Source organism: Dermacentor silvarum, chromosome 8 (assembly GCF_013339745.2).
Source record: "Dermacentor silvarum isolate Dsil-2018 chromosome 8, BIME_Dsil_1.4, whole genome shotgun sequence".
NCBI lineage: Eukaryota > Metazoa > Arthropoda > Arachnida > Ixodida > Ixodidae > Dermacentor > Dermacentor silvarum.
The window spans coordinates 79,192,101-79,217,978 of NC_051161.1; the positions used below are offsets into that span (position 1 = coordinate 79,192,101).

Sequence of the window (25,878 nt, forward strand, 5' to 3'; positions counted from 1 at the left end):
TTTGTTATAATTTCACGCTCCGAATTCTCGCGCCGGCGTACATTATTGAGATGTCACGAGTTTAGGAGTTATTTCCACGTATTTTCGCTGCTGTGGCGCAGCAGAAATTCTTTAAACTTGCTAAGTTCAGTCTTTGGCTATTTGAGAATACAATGTAGTTTAGCTGGTTGTCCGAGAGATTAAGCTGGCCTGAGCAGGCGCCGTCGAAATTCACGACGTCACGGCGAACTGGTGCGGAAACTTCGCGGTAGCGTCACCACTAACCTTTCGTGTTTGCGCCTTTTCCAGCAAACCAAGCCTACACTCACTGCAAGAATGACTTTTCTTTTGCAATTCTTAAATATTGTTTTACTAATACAGCTAAACTTATTTTTCTGTTTAGTGACTGTCCCATTAATGCTTCAGTTTCAGTTTATTCAGGTTACTAGTTTGTGCGCATTCGTATTGGAAAGTACAGCAGGTGGTCCCAGAATATGGGGACCTCCTGACCAACGTTTATAATAAGTATACCTATAAACGTTGCTCCTCTGCGTAAGAGAATGGTATGGTACATTTTAAAAGCAGCAAAGAATAAAAAATACAAACTTTCAGTAGATACTAGTATTGGAAGTGTACAATATTACAGTAATAAATAGTAAGAAAGAATTGCAAACTAAGTAATAAATATGCCAGCAATTAAGCCACTTACGGAATTCGCTGGCTGGGTAGGCCTATTTGTGCACTTGTCCTCTCTTATTCTTTCTCTCCATTTTCACTGTTTCGCTCGAAGAAGGAATTCTTACGCCCCACCCAGGGGTACTGTTACGGATATTATGAAATTCCACCATATTGTCGAATTCGCCATTTTGACAGCTCTGATTTGCCCGGATGGTTGCTGCGGCCCCTGTGATTGGCTAAAAATGCCGCCAATACAGAATTTGACAATGTCCAGCACAGCACTCCCGCTGTGCAGTTCACTGCTACCATGCCACGCATGGAAACCACTGATGCCCATTTATCTTCACATGTGCAAATCGTCGCCTGTAGGAAAGCATCCAAAACAGCGGCGCACACTTTTGATATGCCTTTGTAAGGCTTTCCGCTCGGTGTCGTTACCTAAAGTGCTCGATAACTTTCTGCTCGAGAATTTCCCACTCGTAATTCTCTTTGAAAGGTCATTCAGATATGGTTCACTCACAGCATACTATTTCCTTCTTCACGGTGTCAAACCACCGGTAACTCTGCGGGGGTTAGCTCCATCACGATAAACCAGAATTTTTCAAAAGCCATTCTGAACTAGTGTGAACCAACTTTACATAACTGTAAACCGTACTATATTGTAAGTATAACGCACACTTTGCGACGACTTTACTAATTCATACGAAGCATTACTACATACCTCAACGAAAACCAGAATTATGTACCCTTGCAGCGTCCTATGCACACACTAAAAGGTCCACTAAAGGACTGAATTGTCAACATGATGTTCAGCTTCGTAGTCAACATATACTCACTCATGTCTTGATTATATGACCTTACAGGCTTATACACAACTTTGCAGAGATGAAATACGCTACCGTGTCATGCGAAGCAATGAACGGCGTGACCATTTGGCGACACTCGGGGCACACATAAGATCAATCGAATTTAATCGCGCGCTGGCAGAGATTCGCTGACGCAAATTTTTCTGCCTCTTTCAGCAAGGAATGCGTTTCCAAGTGTACGTGTCCGGTCCCAGCCGCGGCTACATCCTCGAGGTCTTCGACAATCACTTCGTGCTGCCGAACCTTGGTCCCATTGGTAAGGCGTCAGCCCATTTTCATATAGTTTCTTCCGGGTGACAAAAAAAGATAAAAAAAGGAGCCTGCTTGACGTTTACTGCATGTATCCGCAGCTGTTGTTGCACGAGCATGACGTTTCTTACCGTCACGCGTGTGAAATTTGCCGCAAGGCGAGTTTACATATCTACAACCGTGATCGAAAGTATGCAGACCAGGGTTTCTGCGAAAAAAAAATAAAAAAATGAAACCGTATTTGTCGCCAACTCTGACTGACAAACCGAAACTGACGAATGCAATGCGATCTTTGCCAAGCAAAGTTTGCAGTTCAGTCTTAAATTTCAGGTTACAAGTCAAGACAATTCAAAACAATTATTAAAAAAAATCAGTAGCCCCTTCCCTGTCGAGGAAATGGGGGTAAGCGAAGCTTGTCGTGTGTTATTCGGTGTTCCTCCGAACGAATTGCACTGACGAGTACCACGTTGTGCTCGAATCACAACCGGTCAGACGCCTCATACGTTAAACAGCTCATACGTTAAATACGTTAAACACATGTTCATACGTTAAACAGCTCAAACTGGACGAAAGACACGGGAATAAGCACACACAGGACGGGCGCTGTCAAACAGCGCTTGTCCTGTGTGTGCTTATTCCCGTGTCTTTCCTCCCGTTTCGCTGTTTGAAATATGGCCTTGGTTCGGACACATTTGATTACGGCTGTTCAGTTCTCGTGCAGTATTGAGCCAACTTTTATCCACGTAACAATAACTTTTTTTTCTCTTACGCAATGCGAAGTAGCAGGAAAATGCACGCTTGCTCGGGCGAACCTCGCTACCTTTTCCAAGTAAATTCTCTCTCCAGTTTATGTCCAAAGAAGTCACCTGCTCTCATGGCCATATTTAACGATCTTACTCCGGGATGTCCAGTCGGTCTCGCGTTGAAATTGTACGGCTAAAATATTCTGGAATGACATACAAATTCTGCCTCCTCCCTTTTTTTATCGTTTTGTCAAACGTTTTCTTCTCTTCCGGCCATGGCCTTCGCTTTCGCCGGATCTCGAAGGCCATACTCAGATTAACGCGCTGGTTGCTACTACTTAAAGCGCGATGCTACCGCCTTCCCTTCTAAATTATATGAAATATTTATGATTGTTTGAATCTTTAACAACGACAAGAACCTGTGGCGAAAACCTCTCCGTGTTTTTCTTTTTTTTTCTGGACGTGTCCTGATGCTTAAACTCTATTTCACTGCCTGAATTGATTGTGCCTTGGTTCGTTAGTAATTTTGCGTCAATTTATTTGGATAGTGAACGTGTTGGAATGACACGTTTGGTGCCTTACGCTTCGCCGCTGTCTCACAGCCATAGTTCTTGTGACCCAGTAGGAAACGGCCGCCCTGATGTAACATGTCTGTTTGTGAAGAACACGCCGCCATGCGTGTCATCAAAAAAAAAAAGGGTGTTACTTACACTGCATTGTGTATGCTTCAGGTGCCAACGGGCTGGCAAATCCTCGCGACTTCAAGACGCCAACGGCTTGGTATGAGGACCGCGACGTGAATGGCTTTGTAGTCATCAGCAAGTACCAAGGGTGCCTCTTCCAGGCTACTCAGGTCAGTGTTATTGGCATGGCCACGCGGTGCAGTTTGCTCATTATGGTAACTGATTAAGTGATGCGTCCCAAATCGTTGCATTCAACTATGAGAAACGCTTAGGAAACTGTATGTTTTGGCCAGTTGGCAGACCAATCACAGCGCCAGTGAAAGAAGGCGCTGTTTCTGTCGGCTTCTGTGTCCCAGTTTTTCGATCGAGCTTGAGATGTGTTATTGTCAGAGACACCGTAATGGAGGGCTAAAGGCTAACGTAGACCACCGTGCCTCGAAAGCTGAGAGTACTAAGGCGATTCTTGCATTCCACATTTATCGGAATGCCGCTGCGGTGTCCACTGTGTATTGTCGGTTCAAAGGGCCATCCTCTAACTAGCGAAGAAGCCGAAGTGTGGCTGCATTTTGAGAAAAGAGAATTTGGTGGAGAAACTTTAGTTGACAAGCCAGACATTGCCGAGCCGGATATAATCCGCTACGAAGCGTATTTTCCGCCACTTCATTTACCGGGAAAGGCTGAAGCAACGTCGGCGCTTGTTTGACAATAAAGTGAAACTTTTACTGAAAATCTTGACCGATGAAAGCACACATTCCGCCATTATGAAAGGGCACATCCGGTTTGTGTTCAACGCCAATATTTTCCGCTGTGTGTGCTTGTAATGAGGAAAAGTTCCATGAGCGGGATTCTTAAGTAGGAGAATCAACATAACAAACAACAGTGAGCGATGCCTGGAACAGTGGTGGCTGACAAACTAATATCAGAAGAGGTGACTGTGTGATGCGCACTGTTCGGAGAACAGTAACCTTTTTTCCCCTTTTTTTTCGTTTCTTTTTAATCCGATTCACTCGTGTGATCACCAGCTTCAAAGGGCAGCAGCTGCATCATAATCATCATCATCATGAGGTTCTGACTAGCGCGCTTACAAAAATTGCTGTTTGAACACAGAGGAAGTGTTTCCTTTCATATTGGCAGACAGTGTATGCTCGTGGGCATTGAGATTAGTCTGTGTGAAATGACACTCCAGCCTTGCACTAATGCAGCTTTTTCTTCTTTCATCCTTTCTAGAACCACTCGCCCTTCGACGTGGTCGCGTGGCACGGCAACTACGTTCCCTACAAGTACGACCTGGCCAAGTTCAACACCATCAACACGGTCTCCTACGACCACTGCGTGAGTAGCCAGTTTTCCTTGAACGTTTCGCCATCTTCAACGCCACGTGTCTGCTACTCCCTCCACTATACCCTATAATGCGCAGACAGCTTGAGTAGCAGAGCTTAGCCCGTCGATGCACAGTGCTGCTTGGAGCACACAGACATTTTACAGAACGAAATGGTCCCGGGACCGTGGCCTCATGCGTCTGCAACGTGCAGAACCACAAAAGCGCTTCTGCGCTTCTTCAGACGCATCAGCCTATTTGACCGTTTGTGATAACTTAACGATGAACGCTCATTGTGTGTATGTAGGTGCACATTCCTTCCTCCTCCTCATCCTTCAGTTCCCCTTTCTCAGTGCAGGGTAGCCGACCGGGCTCAGCTTAGTTAACCTCCCTGCCTTCCTCTTATCACTTTCTCTCTCTCTCTCTCTCAGGAGAAACAACACAAACAAAATTTTTTCGAACCCTATGGAAGCCAGAAAAAATTTTGCTATGTGCTCACAAAAATGAATGGTGAGGGCTTTTGAATCCCTGTGTGGTCATCGATTGGTTTTCAAAAAAAAAAGACGTGTGCCCAGCCTGAAAGCTCTTACCCGCCGCGGTGGCTCAGTCAGCTAAGGCGTTGCGCTGCTGAGCACGAGATCGCGGGATCGAATCCCGGCCGCGGCGGCCACATTTCGATGGAGGCGAAATGCAAAAACACCCGTGTGCTTGCGTTGTAGTGCACGTTAAAGAACCCCAGGTGGTCAAAATTAATCCGGAGCCCTCCACTACGGCGTGCCTCATGATCAGAACTGGTTTTGGCACGTAAAATCCCAGAAAGAAGAAGAAGGTCTTAATCCGTGTAAGTACGCGCGCCTGTTTCGCGGCTGCAGTGTGTAGTGACGCTTTTGTCTGAGAAACCAATAAATTCCAAGTAACGAAATATCCTAAAAACGATCAGGCTAAGTCCCGATTAATGATTTTAAATGGTGATAAACACGTTTCTGAGATTTCACTCGAACAGAATAATTATTTGTTGCAGAGCACGAAAAAAGAAAAAAAAAACATGGTGACTTGAAAATTAATGGTACTTCTTTTTTTCTGATACAGCTTCACCGATACATTATGGCAGCTAAAGTATTGGATAGGAATCTATGCGGCAACGCTTTAACTTCGCTACGAGCATCCGGCTGTTCTATTTTTTTTTAGCCACTTGCATGCGTAGTGTTTCTTACGTAAGCTTAACCAATTAAGGCACAACGAACTCTGCTGCCATATGTGAAGGTTAACTACATGTGGCTGATTGCGGGAGTAGCACTGTGTATCTGCTGCCAGTTGCGCAGCACCACTTGATTACTGATTAATTACCTGTGGGAGTCTTCGAGCAGTATAGGGAGCAATGAAGCATTGAGAACTGACCTGTTTCACCACACAGTTTTTGAGGGACAGATGACACAGAAGTAATTTTCATTTTGCGGATTTTTTGTAACTGTACACACCTTGACCATCAGATCGCCCAGGTTCCACGATACTAATGTGTGCTCTGAAGTTACTTTAAAATAATAAATGGGAAACGTAGCTTATTAGTGAGTGTCGGCGCGCACGTCCTGCCTTTCGCTGTTGTTTTAATGCTGTTTTGTTTCCACAAAACAGTCTTCTTTATTTTGGCTGCACTGACTTTCGGAGCTTTGGGAAATTTGCACCGATATTCAGCTACATGTGTCCACATCAGCTACAACATTTACTGTGGAACTGAATAATTAACTCACTAATCCTGGATGACTGGTTGAATTACGCTTCTAATCGATTAGTTGGACGTTCTTATCACTGCCCTTGGTTAGGAGATACGGATGGGCTGAATAAACATTTAATTATTTATCCATACGGTGGACCTGATAAAAGTCTATGCGGGAGTTAACATACAAGACACATTTTCCAGCAAAGAGGAAAAGAACAGGGTAGAGATGCACTCGAGAATGAAAAAAAAATACTATAGGGAACAAAAGAGCCCATACTCACTGTGGCTTAAAACAATGTCTCACTGGTTCTGAGGCAAATAGACAAATCTCTTTAGCTCATCAAGGAAAGTGACGAGAGACTCAGAATTAACGCTATTACCTGGAAACAACTATTCCAGTTCTCCACACATATTGAAAAACATAAATATTTTAGTGTGTTCCGAATGAGCACAAAGGGATCGTATATGCACTTGTTTTGATTGGCTCTGGTTTGATGGCGAGCGTGGGACTTGAGACACTTTGATTTGTCGATATGGACGATTCCGGGACAGGGTGAGTACAGGAGCTTCACAGAAGCAGCATGTCACCAAGCAGCATTCAAAGGAAGATTGAAAGGCTTCCAAGCGTATATCGTACATACAAGTTGCCAATGCGTGGGAACACAATGCAAAAAGGACGCTTAATTTGCGTTCGAGAGAGTTCATTGTCATTGTTCTTGGGATGGACTCATATAGGCACTTCCTGTTGTATTATTTGGTACAGCGGTACAGTGCTCGGAAGCTACGAGTAACGAATTGAGGCCCTAACTCACACATGTGCTGCAGTCTTTGATCGAATGCAGATTAGGCATTCCCATTCACATTGAGGCAACCTGTATATCGCCTTCCATGCGGCCTCCCACAAAGAGTCTTCTCAGAACAAAGAGGCGCGAGCAATATATGTATATAGGGAAGCAGAGAAGAAACCATTCACTCTTTCTGTATAGAATCCTATAATTAATGAAAGATGATGATTAAACTTACGACACAGTTCACATTACTAATTAAGGAAAAGAGAAGCGGAAGAGGCGACAATGAAAGGAGAGACAACTTTGGTACTTGGTGAGAACCGAACCTACAACCTCTGCAGAACAACTCTGACGTATTTATGTCAATTGATCTCCGGGTGGCGGCTGTTGCTCTGTCCTCTTTCTCGGGCATTTACATGCACGTATTTATAGGAACGGCTCGTCAGCGTTACCCGCGGCAGTGGTAGTGGACGTGGAACACCCATTAAACCGCAGGCGTCAGGTATAGTACGTGATTTAGGATCACGTAACTCACCCATAAACCTTCGTATGCTATACCCCTATGCAAGACATCGAGGCTACCTAAGTCGAAACCCCCGCTCTATGTAGTGACAGAAACGAACAAGGTGAACCGAAGGGCGCTATCGTTTTGAAGCGACCCTAAACGAAAATATAAAGTGGAGCACAATTTAAAGATTAGGCTTTCGTAATAATCAATTTGTTGTTCGAAGCGGGAACTGAGCTTTTGTATGCGGCATGAAGACGGAAAAGGCAAAAATCGGAAAAAACTATTTCGGACAGCGTAACATCTTGGGTGACGTCAACACTGGCTGATGTACACAGCGCGGTAGAGAGGCAGGTCACGTGGGGATTACGCCAACTCGTCCGTTTTGGAGCGGGCGATTCAAATTGAAGAGTATATGCAACGCAACCATCGGTGGCAATTCTCTACGCAACGAAAACATATTCCTGGCACAGAGAAGAACTATAATAGAATTCTAGACGAATAATCGATTGGGTCTAATCTGACGTAATATTTTTTTCCTTAGTGGCCCTTTAAAACAAAGCTTTCTCGAAAAACGTTGTCGCAGTTTCACCTGAAAGGCGAATCATCAATTGCGATAGCATATTTGTAGAGGGCTATACGGAGTAATGATAGTAGCTTTATCAGCTGTATAAACTTGGACATGCAGCAGCACCGGCAACACGTAGAACTGTTGTCAACGCCGTCAGCGTTTTGCCCGCGTTCGCACAAAATGCGTGCGGCGTTGGTGACTGTTGCCGGAGCCTCTGATATAAATAGGCACTTGGTGCTGCAGCTAAATGTCGCGTCCCTTCCCTCCCCCTCCCCCCAAACGGCCTTTCGCGCGTCGGAAGAAGGCGCGTTTGCTCTACATATATGGTGATTGTAAAGGAGGAAAGAGACGCCTACTTCTGCAGCCCTTAATGGAGCACGGCGCAGAACGCGCGTTTGTTCTCCGCCGTGGGTTCACTCCCCTTGAAAGCGCGCGTCCCTCGCGCCCTTTCAATCGCACATACAGCGTTCGTACGATTTCATCTCCATTGACGTCATACGGAACCTCACGGCGACGGCGACGGCAACGGCGACGGCGACGTCGACGGCAGAAATCTGCTTTGGAGTGTCCATATAATTGCTATCGCAATAAAACCCTCCCGGGCTTCGCTGACCGTAGGTGCTGCGGTGCTGCCGAGAAGGGGACGCGCACGCGCGCCTGTTTCCATCAGGCCTAAGACGCAAGAAATGAAACGAGACAATAATAGCCGACTTGACCATTGTCTTTTGCCTCGTATTTCTCTTCGCCCTGCACCTCTCCTCCCCATTCTTTCCACGGCAAGCTTCAAACATCGCCTTAGTCCTCGCGACGTAACTGCATCGACGTCTCGCTGTGTGCATTGCCAAAGAGCTGCTGTTTGTATTTCGGCAAAGCGTATGAAAGGTGCAGCGCATAAAAACATAAATGTTTCATGACATTGAAGTTGAGACCTGTGCGGTGTATAAAGATAAACATTTCACGAGATTACAGTTTGCATGGGATAAAAATGCCGACAATTGTACGCATCGCACTTAGTTTTATGGCATTTAATTAACTGCGCCACGAAGTATCTGCATAACGTTTTTTTAATAACAACCGTAGACTGCCCCATTTCGAAGCAGAAATACCAAAGCAATCGTAACTTTTGTTTGTCTTTGTCTCCCTGTCTTATGCCACCATTTTCACTCTTTCTCTCTCCTTCTTAGCGTAGCCAACTACACGCCCTCTTTCGCTTACTCTCCCTATTTTCCTCTCTCCGTGCTCTCTCTCTCTCTCTCAGCTTCAGGAAAGTGCTTGATTCTTCACACTTTCACCTGACGGCGCACTGATCTCCTACCCACTGTCAACGCAGGACCCGTCCATCTTCACGGTGCTAACTTGCCCTTCGACCAAGCCGGGCACGGCCATCGCCGACTTTGTCATCTTCCCGCCGCGTTGGTCGGTGGCCGAGAACACGTTCAGGCCACCCTACTACCATCGTGAGTGCGCTACTGGCATCAGCTGCACATCTGCGCAGAGCGCGCTTACGTGTATATCGATGTAAGACTCCGCGCAACGTAAAAAAAATAAATATTGCGTGGATAAATATATACACGCAACAACTTTTTTTAAAATGGCTTGACCTGCGAAACATACGCTCGCACGCGTATGTGCCTCAACCTTATATCGCGATCAGCCGATGCGTATAACTTAAGAGGAGACTTTACCTTGGGAGCTCCTATCTAAATACTAGGAAACGGAGAAATTGTTTTTCTCCGCACCCATTGGAACTGAATTTGAGGAGGTTTGTTGTATTTAAAGAAAAGGTAAAATCTTAGTGGCTATAAAAACACATTTTATATTTTATGCTAACTAAGCAAGAGTATACGATATCATAATTCGGCAAGTTGCACCTTTTGAGTCATCTAAGGCGTGCAAAATTAATGTATTACACACCTCTCCGAAGTGTATCACTAATTTTTGAGTTGGAAATTTGGAAAACCCTCGTAAAAACTCTGACAATGTCTTGTAAGTTGTCAACTCATATAAAATATTTGTCAACCTTAGGGGCTGTATCATATGCATTTTACATGATGTGAAAGTTTGTTCTTGGTGCATAATTACGCATTTTAAACGTTTGTGCTTCTATTTTGGTGACTGTCACCAATTTCCGTCATTTTTTGGAAAAGGTATGGGGCCCCAAATCGACATTCTACTTTCTACAGTTGCTAGAACTTGACTTTTACTCTCAACTGTAGCAAATCTTCATTAACATTCATCGGTTGTCCCATGACAGCATTTCTGTGTTCTTACATGCTTTTAAATAGGGACATCGGAGTTGGCGCCCAGCTAATTAGCTTCCTCTTAACCATTCCTCTTTCGAGAGCCGACGCAGCGAAAAAACTTTCCGCGCTTGCGCGTGAGTTAACATTGATGCAATGGAATTCATCTGATTTCGCAAGTGCACGCCTTCATGCCCTGGACCCTAATTTACAGCTCCGTATTCCGTTCAACCTTCCACGACGGGACTGCACACTTCTAGTCCGTCTATGGCTTGGAGTAGCATTTTCAAATGCGTACTCCTTTCTTATCGGAATGGCCAATAGCCCACTCCGTGAATTCTGCGGGTGCAACGAAACAATCCCACCCCTTCTTTGTGAGTGCCCTCGTTTCAACCCGCAGAGAGCAGCCCTCTCAGTGACCATAGATCAACTGGACAAACGCCCAATAACAGAAAACAACATCCTTGGAAACTGGCCTACACAAACAACGGCGCGAGCCGCCCTGAAAGCACTGCTGCGTTACTTGAAAGGCACCGGACTCAGTGACAAATTATGACTCTGCACTGTGTTACGTAGGATGGAACGTTGACACTACATATGCAACACCAGAACGCCTTCGCAGACTGCGTGACAGTGCCCACCGAAACAGTTCTGTTTTGTGTGCGTGTGTGATTTTCTTTTCTTTCCTTCCTTTTTTATTTTTTATTTTTGCTCATTTTCTCTCTCTCTCTCTCTCCTTTCGCATCCCTTTACCCATCCCCCAGTACAGGGTAGCCAACCGGAGATAACCTCTGGTTAACCTCCCTGTGTTTCCTTTACCTTTTTTTTTCTCTCTCTCCTAACGCAGAGGAGTTTCACAGGGCCAACACACATACCGATATAAAAGAGAGCACTGCGGAAGTGTACTCGTGTATTCGCAGCGACAGCCAGCTGTTGCTTGCTCTCAAATGGGTCGGCGTCATTGTGTAGAAGCACCAGCTTTCCTGAACAGTAGTTTTATTCTGGGCGCTGCCAAATTCCGTCATGGCATCGAAATCTGCCATCTTGGCGTAATGAGCCAATCAGAGAGGTCATCGCTGCCCTGCAAGCCAATCAGAACGGACAAGATGGTGTACTCGACAATATGGCGGAATTTTTCAGCTTCCAAAACAGTAGGGCAGATTTTTTTACAATAAAGATGCAGCGGTTCTTAAAATGACAGAGAGTGAGAGAGAAGAGAAGTTTACTGATAAGAAATACAGAGAGGTAGTGATGTAAAACTATAAGTATATTGACAATACATAGTATAGGTCGTTTTTTAGAACTATCAATAGGGTGAAAAAGACTATCGATAATATTACCATAGATTGCACTATCGATAGTACTACAATATTTTGCGATGAAACTATCTATAGCGTAACAAAACACTATAAATAGCAGTAATTTCAATAGTACTATCGAGAGTATTGTGCTAGTTCGCAATTCTTGGCTAGCTATATTACCGGAAATATTGCGATAACTGACAATCAGTAACAGCCAGTTCACCCAATTGAGAACAAGGAAACGTTGCCGAGTTTATGTTGCAGTGTGTACTGTGTGCAAGTGGTATGTCGCATGATTTAACACTACCAATAGTGAGGTATCGATAGCACTATCGATAGCGCGCTAGATAGTGCTATTGATATACATAGTGACGTGTCGCTAGTACTATATCGATAGTTATTGTACTATTGAAAGTTTGATAGTGACTCAACGATTCATTGTGTCGATACTACTATCGTTACTTTTGCATCACTATAGTATGGTCGGCGTGTGGCACATTCATCTAGTCTGCTACTCTATTCTAGGAGAAGGGGCAGTGGGATCAAAAGAGGAATAAGATGGCTGACGATGACGACAGAGGGAAATGGCAAATCACATAAGGGGAATGTCTACCCATACCCTAGAGACCAGCCCGTACTTTAAAAAAGTAAATCAAGCAGGTCTTGATGGCCCGAAAATGTGAATCACACCGCAGTGCATACAGACAAGTTTGAATCTGTATAGAAAGTTTTATTTCTTACCGGAGAACCACGTACACTGATAGTGAGAGGTGGCAGTGATAGACATCGGGCCGCGGGACAAGTTGCAGTATGGCAGATGACGGGGCTAGCACGAGAAAATGCCAAACCGTCACATTATTATGCGTCCACGTGACCACATTCTTTCTGCGCTGTCACGTAATGACCCATACACCCCCAGGGAAGCAAAACCGGAACTAATTTGCAAAAATGCTATTATAACAAATTATTTAGTGCACTCTGAGGCTTCCCACTATTTATGGTAATGGTACGAGGTCTAAAACTTTCATTTAACGAAAAAAAAACGAGAAGTGGGAATCCTCATGCAGCGCTCCTTCAAAGCGGATAATAACTTGCTGTGTGGTTGGTACTTCTTGCTATAAGGCGCTTCTCCTAAATTATTTATCTATTAATATTTAAAACTTCGCATTATCTTCCAATGAGCTTAACGCCCGTACAGCATTAGTGGAATAAAATATACTGCAATTTTAATGTTCTCATGCCTTTTAGAAGCGGTTCTTCGCCCCACAAGGGCACATTTGATATTTTCTTATATACGTCAAAGAGGACTTAACTCACGTAGATTCACTCAGTTCGCGTATCCCGTTTTATAGCAGTTTTTTTTTCTTGCTTGTTTCTTTCTTTCATGAATTAGTGTTATTTCAGTTCTTTTTTTTTCAGTTTCGACAGTATTTACTTCCGCGTTCTTGAATTTTAAAATTCTAATATTGTTTTTTTCACTCTAATCACCTGAAATTGCATGCCACGCGTTTAGCCAAAGGCAGCCCCTCTAAGAGTTTTTCTGATGGTCTCTTTTCGGTTAATTTTTTCTCTATTATATACTTATATGCTTATATGCTGAGCCAAAAGCTCAGCAAAAAGCAGTCTGTCGAATGGCGGCAATTACAGACCAGAACTTATCCGAACCCGGCGATCTCACACCTCATTTACCCAGACATGCGCAAGACAGATAAATGCAAAAAACTGTGGTTCTAGAGCCAATCTGGAACATATGCTATGGGAATGTCGAGGCATAACAAACAATAATGGGGATGCAGCCTCTCGCGATCGCCTCCGTGTGCGTTGGGAGACTGTGTTGCTCAGCTCTGCCCTTGACGATCAACTTTGGGCTGTCCAGCGGGCCGAGGAAGCCGCCAGGGCTCAAGAGCTCCTGGCCGTCACCTCTATAGGCGGGACCATTTGCCCGTCCCACAAACTCGCAGGGCCTTTAAATAAAGTTCTTTGACCGACTGACTGATTATATACTTTACCAGAGACAATCGATGAAAACATGTTTGCTCGGTTGGCGTTTTCCTTTCCTCTACCCAGGAAACTGTATGAGCGAGTTCATGGGTCTCATCACTGGCAAGTATGAAGCGAAGGTATGAGCTCCTTCTCGAATTTGTTTCCCGTGAGTTCGTTTAAAACACGAAATGTTCAAATGAAAAGTGCAATCAATTATACACACCCGCCGCGGCGGCTTAGTGGCTAAGGTGTTCTGTGCGTAGCACGAGGTCGCGGGCCCGATTCCCGGCCGCTGTGGCCGCATTCTGATGCGCACTGAATGCAAGAACGCTTATGTCCTTCGTATACCACCTTGAGGAACTCTTCTGCATGGGTAGTGTCTATATAAGTGGGACCGTCTTCGGCGTTAATAAAGATCGTAAGTAACCGCATTTGCAAGGATAAGCTCGACCGCCGAGAACAACTGGTTCAAGTACCTCAAGTATGGTTTCATGAGCAACATTGTCGTACGTTGCTTTTACACCGAACGCTTTGGAGGCCACATGAAAAAAAAAATAACGAGTGGTCAACATTTACTCGGAGCACCCCTCTAGTGCGTCCCTCGTAAATCACAGTGCAGAATGTGGACGTCAAATGGTGCAATTTATTTTGTAGGAAATTATTTAGCGTTCCGGAACGATGCCTTGGCTGCAAGAGGAATCGTAATGTGGAAGGCTACAAATTAGCATTGGCCACTTGTGGCTCTTCTTAATACGCGTTGAGACGTCTATCTGCAGTTGACCTTCACCTTTGAGCTTTTCTCTGTGGTGTTGTCAAGGCAGAGAGGCTCGTACATTTCACTAAGGCACCAGCGCCGTTTGACATCATCCAACAAAACCCCTTAGCGCCTGGGCGTTTGTGTGAGGCCTGATCGCTTTCGATTGCATGGAGCTTAGTTCTGCAGGTATTGGTCAGCCTTGGGACGTAGCATCGCAATTATCCGGGAAAAAGCAGCCTGTAAAGTTGTATCATCGCATATACCGAAGTGCCCCATGAAATTGATGATTTTACGACATATCGTCTTGTCGGGACGAAACATGTTGAACGAAAGAAACAGTGAAAATGCCGACCAAAAATAATAGGTCAAAACCTTTTAAGACGTTTCGGCTTCCGTGCAGAAGTCTTGTTCACGGAAGGCTTCCGGAAGGAATTTCAACAAATGAGAAATGGCCGCCGGGTGTTTTTTTTTTTTCAGGTGGGCCACACAGGGGCTCAAACAGGGGTCACCATCAATAATTACCCGTAAAAGAATCTGCTTCCTGACGTAAGAGAACCTACGTTGGGATGTAGGAAAAACGCGGACAGCGCACACTTTTTGGCGGGATCTTGAGGCCTTATTCGCTTGCATGTGTTACTATGGAAGTCGCACCCTGTTATAGTCTCGCACGCACCCGAGGACGTGTCACGCCAGATGCCCACTCACAGGTGCCATCGGTGTATATTGATAACTTGACCGCATCTGGTAGCCGCTAAACGAGACCGATGAGTACAAGGCTGTAGAGTGCGGGGCTTAACACAACCACCTTTAGGAAATCTCTATGCTGCACGTGTAGTGTCTATAAGTGGGACCGTCTTCGGTGTTAATAAAGAGCGCATATGGAAGTAACTGCGTGTCCAAGGATGAGCTCGACCGCCGAGAACAACTGGCTCAAGAACCTTAAGTATGGCGTTATGAGCAACAGTACCATACGCTCCTATTACGTCAAATAACAGGGGGACAGATAATTGTTTACACAGTCTTTTTATGTTCAACGTAAGTAACAAGATGGATGACATTTTCAACAGAGCAACAGCGACTTCTACGACCAGCCGTGGCGTCTGGGTGAACTTCGTAGCATTTCATGCCGGTACCATTCAAGTCTGGTGAGGATCAGTGGTCCCGCCAGCCACTTTCCCTACGCAACTAGTCAGCGCGATTAGGCGGCATCACCCAGTCGCGCTGGCTAGTTGCGTAGAGAAGGTGACGGAGCGACTGATCCTCGCCAGACTTGAATGGTACCTGCATGAAACGCTACGAAGTTTACCCAGACGCCACGGCTGGTCTTCTGCGAAGTCACTGTTGCTGTATTGACAATGTCATGAGATGAGCTCTAGACAATGATGAGCTCTAGACAAGCTCTAGACATGAGATGAGCTCTAGATCAATGATGAGATGAGCTCTAGAAGAGACTTGCCAGATTTGAGGAGCTATATCAGGCGGCTGGTCTTCTGTTATTGAGGAGCGTTTCCATCTTTCCAGGATCGTAGAATCTGTTCGTTCGCCCTCGCTAGCGTGATCAACTCTTACTAGCTACTTGGTCCAAGATGTACTGGCACTGTATGTAATGTTCTTTTTTTTTGTGACTCGGGCACTTATACGGTGAATGCGAACATTGGCTGTCGTAAATGTTCATACGCTGTTTTTATTCCGTTTGCGTCATCAGGAAACGGGTTTCCAGTGCGGTGGCGCTAGCCTTCACAGCATGATGACACCTCACGGCCCAGACGTGGACTGTTTCGAGCAGGCCTCCAAGGCCAAGCTGGCGCCACAGCGTATCGGAGACGAGTGCATGGTGAGTATAGACGACTTTATTTTCGATGCATGAGTACCGCCATGTCAGGCTGTTAGGCTAACAATTTCTCAATTTTTGTGCGCTATAACGTCTGAAAATTCGGTCATAAAACACGGTATACATCCGTACAATTATTTGCACGCATATATGCAAATCGACTGCGGTACCGTGCAATTGGTGTTTACAGTTAGAAAAAGGCCGCCTTAACAGCACCAGATGGCAGCACTGAAACGCTTCCATAATATAGTCTCTCGGATCGAGATGTAGAGCGGAAGAAACTTGCATATGGTTATTCCACTTCAATTGTGGCTGAAAACGGCAGCGCTTCCATCACTAAACACTTCCATCACTAAACACAGGATCATCACATACGAAGACGCACGCCCGATACACCAGCAGCCTTACCGCGTGTCGGCAAAAGAACGCGAAGCCATACGTACGCAAGTCCGGGAGATGCTTGACGATGGCGTCATCGAACCTTCCAACAGCCCATGGTCGTCTCCGGTCGTTCTTGTCAAAAAGAAAGACGGAACGCTACGCTTCTGTGTCGACTACCGCAAGTTCAACAACGTGACTAAAAAGGACGTGTACCCGCTGCCGCGTATCGACGACTCGTTAGATGGACTACGGCGTGCCACTATTTTTCTTCTCTCGATTTAAAAAGCGGGTACTGGCAAATCGAGGTAGACGAACGCGACCGCGAGAAAACAGCCTTTGTGACTCCAGATGGGCTCTATGAATTTCGAGTGCTTCCTTTTAGCTTGTGTTCAGCCCCGGCTACTTTCCAGCGAATGATGGACACTGTCCTTACTGGACTGAAGTGGCAGGCCTGTCTTGTGTACCTGGATGATGTGGTCATCTTCTCTGAAATGTTCGAGCAGCATCTTCACCGACTACGGAGTGTGCTAGAAGCCATCCGATCGGCAGACCTCACACTTAAGCCCGAAAAGTGCCACTTTGGTTACGAAGAGCTCAAGTTCCTCGGGAATGTAGTAAGCGCCAAAGGGGTCCGACCCCATCCCGACAAGCTTGCCGCTGTGGCCGCGTTTCCAGCTCCTGCCGATAAGAAGGCCGTCCGGCGCTTCCTGGGTTTGTGCGCCTACTATCGCCGGTTTATTAAAGGCTTTTCGAAGATAGCGGAACCCCTGACACGCCTTACAAGGGACGATACGCCATTTGTGTGGCATAATGAGCAACAGGCGGCTTTTGCTGAATTACGACAGCGCCTGCAGTCAGCACCCGTTCTTGCACATTTTGACGATGATGCTGATACTGAGGTGCATACCGACGCCAGCAGCATTGGCCTTGGCGCAGTGCTCGTCCAGCTTCAAGATGGAGTGGAAAGAGTTATAGCGTATGCCAGCCGCTCCCTCTCCCGTGCCGAGGCGAATTATTCGACTACGGAGAAAGAGTGCCTCGCGGTCGTGTGGGCGATCATCAAGTTTCGCCCCTATCTCTATGGTCGTCCCTTTAAAGTAGTGACGGACCACCATGCCCTCTGTTGGTTGGCAAGCATGCGCGACCATTCAGGACGACTGGCACGGTGGAGCTTGCGGCTACAGGAATTTGACATCACCATCGTTTATAAGTCTGGCCGTAAGCATGAAGACGCTGACACGCTGTCCCGCGCACCCATTGATCCTGCCAGTCAGGAAACAGAGGATGATGACGGCTTCCTGGGCGCCATTAGTTCGTCGGACTTGAGTAGACGGCAGCGTGACGACGCTGAGATTAGACCAATCATCAATCATTTAGAGGGCCGCGACACAACCATACCACGCCATATGTCCCGCTCGCTGACGTCCTTCTGTCTGCGAGACAACGTGCTTTATAAGAAGAATGCTCGTTCGACCAGCCGTGCTTACCTCCTGGTGGTTCCAAGGGACATGCGCGACGACATCCTCTTCGCTTGCCATGACGAACCGACATCTGGTCATTTAGGCTTTTCACGAACACTCGCTAGAGTAAGCGAAATGTACTATTGGCCCGGGCTTTCGGCAAGCGTCAAACAGTACGTTAAAGGCTGCCGTGAATGCCAGCGCCGCAAGACACCATCCGTTAAACCGGCTGGCTTACTTCAGCCAATTGAAGCACCTCACATGCCTTTCGACCAAGTCGGCATGGACATTCTCGGACCGTTTCCTCTCTCGGCCGACGGTAACAAATGGGTGATCGTCGCGACTGATTATTTAACACGCTATGCTGAGACGCAGGCGATCCCACGAGCCACGGCCTCAGAGGTAGCGCAGTTCTTCATGCGCCACATCGTCTTGCGTCACGGTGCTCCCTCCACTGTAATAACAGACAGAGGGACAGCATTCACAGCGCAGCTTATGGACGAAGTTTTTGAATTGAGCAACACCAGGCATCGCAAGACGACCGCGTACCATCCGCAGACCAACGGACTTACCGAGCGACTGAATAAGACTGTCACAGACATGCTCGCAATGTACATCGACGTTCAACACAAAACATGGGATCGGATCTTGCCTTACGTGACCTTTGCGTATAACACCGCCGTGCAAGAGACGACGCGCTTCATGCCCTTTCGCCTTCTCTACGGTCGCGAAGTCCAGACGATGCTGGACGCTATGCTGCCGTGTCAAGACGCTGACCTATTGACAACTGACGCCGAGGAATTTGCAGAGCGTGCTGAGGAAGCTCGGCAGCTCGCGCGGCTGCATATCGGCCAGCAGCAGCAGGCAGACGCACGACGCTACAACATCCGCCACAGGGACGTGTCCTACAACCCCGGGGACCAAGTTTGGGTGCGGACCCCCGTTCGCCGTCGTGGCCTCTGTGAAAAGCTTCTGAGCCGGTATTTCGGTCCGTATAAAGTGCTCCGCCGCGTCAGTGACGTAAACTACGAAGTTGTTCCGGACACAACATCGCAGACACGGAGTAGGGCACAAAGACAACCGACCTCAGACATAGTTCATGTTGTGCGTATGAAGCCGTACATTGCGCGTCCGTAATGTTTTTTGTTTTCATTTTTTTCTCCCATTCCCTTCTTTGTTTCTACTTTTCATTTATCTTTGGGAGCTTGCTTCTTCGTTCATTGACTGCGCCGGCGTGACGGCTACATTTTTTTTTGTGTACTTTCGCTTTGCCTGCCTTCTTCTTTATCTTCTACGCCTATTTTTTTTTTAGCATCGAGGCGATGCTTTTGTTCGGAAGGGGGGATATTGCCACCTGTAGGTAGTGGGTCGAGGGCAAGAGTGGGTCGAGCCTAAGAGAAGAAAGAAGACCGCGCGCCCTTCTCTGCTCGAGCCAGCCCCGACGGTCGCGTCTTCCAAGAGCCAGCTGCTCTACTTTTATTAAACCTTCAGGACTACTTCTCGAGGCTCGTGACAATATTAAGTACCCATGACTCACTAGGTACTCACTAAGAAACGTCAACTTTCTCATGACGAAGGCTTTGATGGCCTTCATCATCAAAGCCTTCATCTTGTACAGGGCCTTCAAAGTTAAACTAGCTTATTTATTATAATCTATAGTCTGATCTTATCTAACATGAGTTACGAAACTCCCAGGTCGGCTTAGTTTCAAATATTTCGTTAGGAACCTTTTCGGAACTGAAAAAATGGCACACTGCTAACGCCAGAGAGAGAGAGAGAGAGACATTTATTGAGCTCAATCGACAGCGTCTTCTCAGACGTCGGACGTGGTGGTTCCCTGGTTTCGGGACCCATATACGGCCAGCAGCTCCTGGCCCCAAGCCGCCAGTGCGAGCGGGATCGACAGGGCGGGGCTGGATCGTAAGGTCTCCCATCGCTCATGGGGTTGGGTAGTAGGGGACGGAGGCAGCGCCAAAAGACAGTAAGCCGTTGTTAACCGCTGGCACAAATGTACAGCACTGTGGCTCATTGTATAATGGTACGCCATTGTGACCACGTTGAATTCGCGCAGTGCGGCAACAAGCATTGTTTTTTTTTTTTCAAAAGTTCGGTGGCACCGAGCACGTGGTGTCAATACAGTGCTGCCGAAAGAGAGCCGCGGCAAGTGCATGATTGACTCTGGACATTGGTAATACATGCCGCTGTGTCTGTTGTGTCTGTCCTAGTTCACAATTACGTTGGACGACTTGCCTTCGAGGAAAGTATTTTTAAATTTTTATCTTCTGACCTTCCTAATGTGGAGGGTTGGCTTAGAATCGAGCCCGGCCTAACTTCGAGGAAGTTGGTATCGGTGATCCTAATAAAAAAAGTTTAGGTCATGCTAGCCGCTCAAATGCTGATTACGCCGGTGGTTTATGCGCGTTGTCAGACACCCTTTTCGTGAACAAGTAAAGACAATAAATACATAATTACCAAGAAATTCACAATTAACAGCTTTTAAGTCTCGCAATTATGGTATTTGTGTAAATTAAAAACGCGACAATTAATTCCGTTTTATACACTTACAAAGTACTTTTGTTGCGAGATATTCATAATGAAATTTGACACTGAGCGCTCCAAGTTCGTACTCAGTGGCGGCAATCTCGACACGGAAACCTGTTACCGACGTGAAGCAGCTGATTGCGGCGGGAAAGGAGGAAGCTAATCCTGTTTTTGCCAGCCCGCAGGAGGAGCGCAACTGTTATCAGATAAGCGCAGGGCCACTAATAAGCTCCGTCCGGCTTCGAGACCGGCCTCCTATCAGGAGAAAGCTCCGTCAATTAATGGGTGCGGCTCAGTGTCAAGACTTCCGCCTCGCACTCGCCCGGCCCTCAGCAGATACACCATTTACTCCCATCGCAAGTTGCTCGCAGATTGACGCTTGGCCGAGGCCATGCGTGGGGACTGCACCTCTGGTCAGGCGGGGCGCCAATGTCTTAATCCATTAAGACCTCAAATAGATGATAATAGATGATACTAAAGCTAGTGAGACAAATCCAAGGTACACTACAATTAAACAACTGGCTGCTTGAGAACCTAGTGTACTCGGGGCCAAGTTTGGTGATTAATATCTGGTCGCAGAATGCGGCCTGGAAGTATTCAACAAGATTGAACAGGTCTTCGAACACGGCTGTCCTAAAGTTTCTAATATAAACATGTACCACAATCACTAAATTAGAAAACCTAATTAAAAATGCTGTTTAATATGTATTTGGTGGCTATATTTTTCCGCGAAAACTTTCTCTGCTAAAGTGCTCATAAAACGCCTGTGCTTGAAGGTCCTTTATATGCACGAACGGAAAATGTGCGTTCACGTGAATCTTCTTCCAATGCTTATACGATCATTCGCGCCATGCAGGAAACTAGTAGGGCTCACATTTACAGGCCGTGTTTTTGGTTACACGCGCGAATTTCGCATGGCGGGTTTGAGCGTGCATGGTTAACACAACGTTTGCATTTTTACTGCGAGAATAATTTTAAAAAATTGGCTTGGTGAGACTGCGAGCAATTCTTCATTTCGAGTACGAGCCAATAGTCATGATTGAAAGAAAAAACGCCATAGGTTAAATGAGAAAAGTATCGCGCTGCTCTCGACTGCGTTTTCGACGACTGTATATTTAAATTTAGGGGTGAGAGAATATTCGAATACGAATCGAAACGTCACTGCTATTCGATTCTCATCGCATTAGAAAATTCGCTGTTCGAAACTGTCGAGTATTCGTTTCTTTCGAATATTGGAGCTGCGAGGGAGAGAAAACTGTGGATGTGAGGGCTGTTCCGAATGATTCTGCTGCATATGAGAGCTGCTGTTGTTGCGGACACCATGTTCTTGAGCGAACGCGCGGGACAGATACATTCAAATCAAGCATTTCTATTCGTGTACGAATAGTGATTTTCGAGACCGAATTGAATACAAATCGAATAGCGCTAGAAGCGAATCGAATATCAAATACCTTTCGAATACTTTTCGAATAATGAAAGACCGCTGGCGTCGCGGTGCGCGCACGCGTAATCATGGCGCTATTTTACTATTTCGCGCGTTATCATTAAAACGCGGGAAAATGTAATTACGCAAGGCACAATGAAAACAACTGAACTGGGTGTTCTAAAAGATAGCTATTACTTTTCTATCAAAGTTCGCGCCCTCAATTCAGTAATTAGAAAGTTCGGTAATTAATCTAATTTATTTATCAATAGTTCAAGTATGAACAACATCCTCCTGGTGCGGTACGTCACTGTTGGCAGAACACCATTGGTGGCGTCCTCGTATGTCCTGTATGTTATTATAAATAGCTTGGCTAACGTTAGCTGGGACACCCTGTATATAGGCAGGCAGCTGCTATACCTTCACTTCGGGCAGTTGAGCTCGTGCAGGAGGCCGACGTCAGTACACTTTGGGAAAGGCACCGTCTCCCAGTGGGCTTTTCCTACAAAAGTCACTAGCGGGGAACACTGGCACTGCTGTCATTCAGCTACCATGGTAACGATGGTTAAGTCAACAGATTTGCCTGATATTCGTGCTTGTGGCTTCAGTCATTCTTCTGCCGTTATCTTTTACGCTTTATATTTCTGAAATTCCTTCAGAGAAATAATAGTTTTCTAAAAACGTGAAGGCAAAAAACTTCCCGCGCACATGCATACGCGTTGCGAGTCGTTGCATTTATAGCGTGATGTCGTCGAAAACGATCCATTCGAGGACTCACAAAGCGGTTTGAAGCCAGCAAGACGAAGCTTATACACAAATCCGTGTACGGCTCGTCGTTCTTGTGATGGCTGAACCGCCATACTGGTGGCTCCCGCAGACAGGCTAGGTGACTATTTGTCACCACCCCGTTTCAAAGGGGATGCCAATTGATCATCATCATCATCATCATCATGGTCGCGCGGCGCACAGACAGGCACAATGGCTTTTGGAAGCCCTAGCGTTAGCGCCCTAAAAGAGGGAGAAAGGCAAAATGAGGTTGCTGCCGTGTGGCGATATCTTATTTTTTTTATATGGACACTTCAACCGGATTTCTGCCGGTTGAAGTGTCCGGTAGAAGAAATCCGGTTGAAGCGCGCGGGGGACGCGCGCTATCACGGAGAGCGAACGCATGGCGGAAAGCAAACGCGACCGTCGCTCGAAAGACCGGGGGAGGGGGGGGGGTATGGGAGGTAAGGAGGGAGGGAGGCGGGGCGACGCTGTGCTGCTTCACCAAATGCTTATCTTGCAACCGGCGCAAGGGGAACTGGCCACTCAATCTCCCACGCGAAAGCAAGAAATCGGGAAGGCAGCGCGGGAGGCAGGGGGGCAGCTTCTCTTCTGCACAGCTCCTCTGCACTTTGCCCGGCGGTGGCGGTCGCCCGCACCGTCTCTTATCTCCACACGGCTCTGACCTTTGTATGCGCTGTGCATTCGCCGCTCAGTTTCCTGTGAAGCGATAGACCGCGCGAACCATCGCCCGCAGCGGCGGCTGCGCTTGCTACCAGCGTTCTGACAGTCATTGTCTGCGGTCATTCAGTGTGATCTATTCATGTTTGCTTGTGCGCGCTGACACCACGCTTGTTAATTCAGTCATTAAGCGAATGTGTCCAAGCTTATGCAGCCGATAAAACTACTATCCCTACTCCGAATAGCTCTCTACTAATTTTCTATCGCAATTGATGCTTCGCCTTTCGGTCGAAACTGCGACATTTTTTTAAATCGCCATTCAAAATACCTTTCTTTTCTTCTTTTTGTCAACACTGAAAATATTTGAAATGAACACTACTGGAATCGAAGTTATGTGTTTATTATTTCCAAGAAGAAATTGCTTCTTATAATGTTTTCCAACTATCCCTGACGCAGATCACCGTTTCAATTCGCATCGTTTCTCGCCAAGCCCTTCCGTATTAAAGATACGTTAATAAAAAGCTAGCTCACTAGCCACATGCTGTGCAATATTGTTACGCGAAGGACGAGTGTTAGGTACGCATTATGTTAGGCCATTACCGAGACGTGCTGTACAAAGGACGCGCAGTTTCAGTTGGACGCAGCAAAGTTAATTACTAAGAAACAAGTTAATTACTCAAAAATGTTAGTGAGAGCTAATCCGCGCTAATAAAGTTTTGCGTTGCTCGGTAAAGGGCACAGTAAGCGCTATCGTTAACAAAGCCTGAGTGGGCTTAGTTTCTTAACTTTTGACGGACGACATCAAAGAGCGTCATTTGCTAATTAAACACTGGGCAGGGTACTGACAGCACGACGTGTAATTAACGCCGCTCTTCGCATCGCGTTTTTCACGTGTGCATAGGTGATGATTAAACAAAGAGGACCTTTTAGGGAGGCGCATTAACGTGAGAGCGAAAACGTGGTACGTGCAGGTCCCTGACGCAGTACGCCATCAAAGCCTCTGAGACGGTGCTACACGTATTTGTTGTACAGATAATGTATAGATAACATGCACAAAATATAGCATACATAACGAACAAATATTTTTAACTAGTGTAGAAAAGCTAATGACATAAAATGCTGATAACCATAACCAATACATACATTTAATATGCGTCGGGCGAACTATAACATGAACTAACAAACTCATAAATATCATCATATAATTACAGCACAGTAATAATTGGTAAAGATGACAATTAATAATAATAAAGCCAAAAAAACATATGGTACTAAAAGATATGGCGTGAAAAACAAACACGGCAATTAGGTACAATGAAATGAAAGTGTAGGGGTAAGAAATGCACGGCAACGCTTAGTACGGTTCTGAGATAAAGTATTCGCGCGACTGTTTTTGAGAAACGTTGTTAAAATTGATCCCGTGCTGGTGAGATTCGTTCAGGAGATATGGGACATTGAAAGTCAGTGAGTTTCTTCCATAAGATGTGCGCCATCGCGGTATACCAACCATCTCGTGGCCTCTAGTTCGAGGATCGCCTAATTGTTCTTCCAGCCTGGAATGACTGTTCAAAAAAATTTCAGTGTTTTTATTTGAAAAGAATAACGCGTGCAACAGGTGGTACTGATAAACGAGCGTGGCGTTTATGACTTTATAACGGAGAAATAATTCTCTGGTATAATTGACGTGCGACGCGTTAGCAACGCATCGTATCGCTTTCTTCTGAAGCAAACACAATTCTGCGCAGATTTGACAGCGTAGTGTTTCCCCACACAAGTGTGCAAAAGTTTACGCGAGCATGCAACAGTGCATTGTACATTTGCATCTTGACCTTTGCTAGGAAAGAAATGGCCTGATTGAGAAATTCTCGTGTATTGCTCGCAGGCGTTCATGTTCGAGAGCTCGCTGAGCATGGCGGTGACGCCGTGGGCGGAGCACGAGTCGCAGGCGCTCGACAAGGAGTACTACACCTGCTGGCAGGGACTCCGCAAGAACTTCGACCCTAGCTGGAAGCCGTAGGAACGAGCGCGGGAGACTCGCGCTCACCGCGCAGTGCCAACGTGCAGTCAGCGTATGCTCAATAATAAAAAAAAATGTTATTCTTATTTTGAGAGAACGGCACGCGCATTTACTCGGAATTGTAGAGGCTGGCGCCTCCAACGGAATCCCAGAAGATTCGGGTTACCGCAGCCATACAACGAGAGTGGAAGTGCAGCAAGAAATCACGTATAAAATAATGGAAGATGTAGATATCATCACAACGCATACTGGCCTCTACTAAGTGTACACCACGACCTACATGGTGTACACTATGTACCTTATCAGACATCTTCACTCTGTATACGCTCTGATCATTATGTATACAGCCTTTCTCAAAAGTATTCGGGCCTACTCCGTGCCTTTGCCATATACGCCTTTCG

The 25,878-nt window shown here is 46.2% G+C and overlaps 1 protein-coding gene across 1 annotated transcript in view; it reads left to right on the plus strand.

Annotated features, from left to right (window-relative positions):
• LOC119461476 (homogentisate 1,2-dioxygenase) overlaps window positions 1-25,574 on the plus strand; it is a 60,670-nt gene extending 35,096 nt beyond the window's left edge. The window contains exons 9-15 of the mRNA XM_037722804.2: window positions 1,680-1,779; window positions 3,247-3,368; window positions 4,426-4,530; window positions 9,428-9,554; window positions 13,706-13,758; window positions 16,084-16,212; window positions 25,343-25,574. Coding sequence (XP_037578732.1) covers window positions 1,680-1,779; window positions 3,247-3,368; window positions 4,426-4,530; window positions 9,428-9,554; window positions 13,706-13,758; window positions 16,084-16,212; window positions 25,343-25,477 — 771 coding nt within the window. The 3' untranslated portion in view covers window positions 25,478-25,574. The remainder of the gene's footprint in view (window positions 1-1,679; window positions 1,780-3,246; window positions 3,369-4,425; window positions 4,531-9,427; window positions 9,555-13,705; window positions 13,759-16,083; window positions 16,213-25,342) is intronic.
• Window positions 25,575-25,878: the final 304 nt, after the last annotated feature.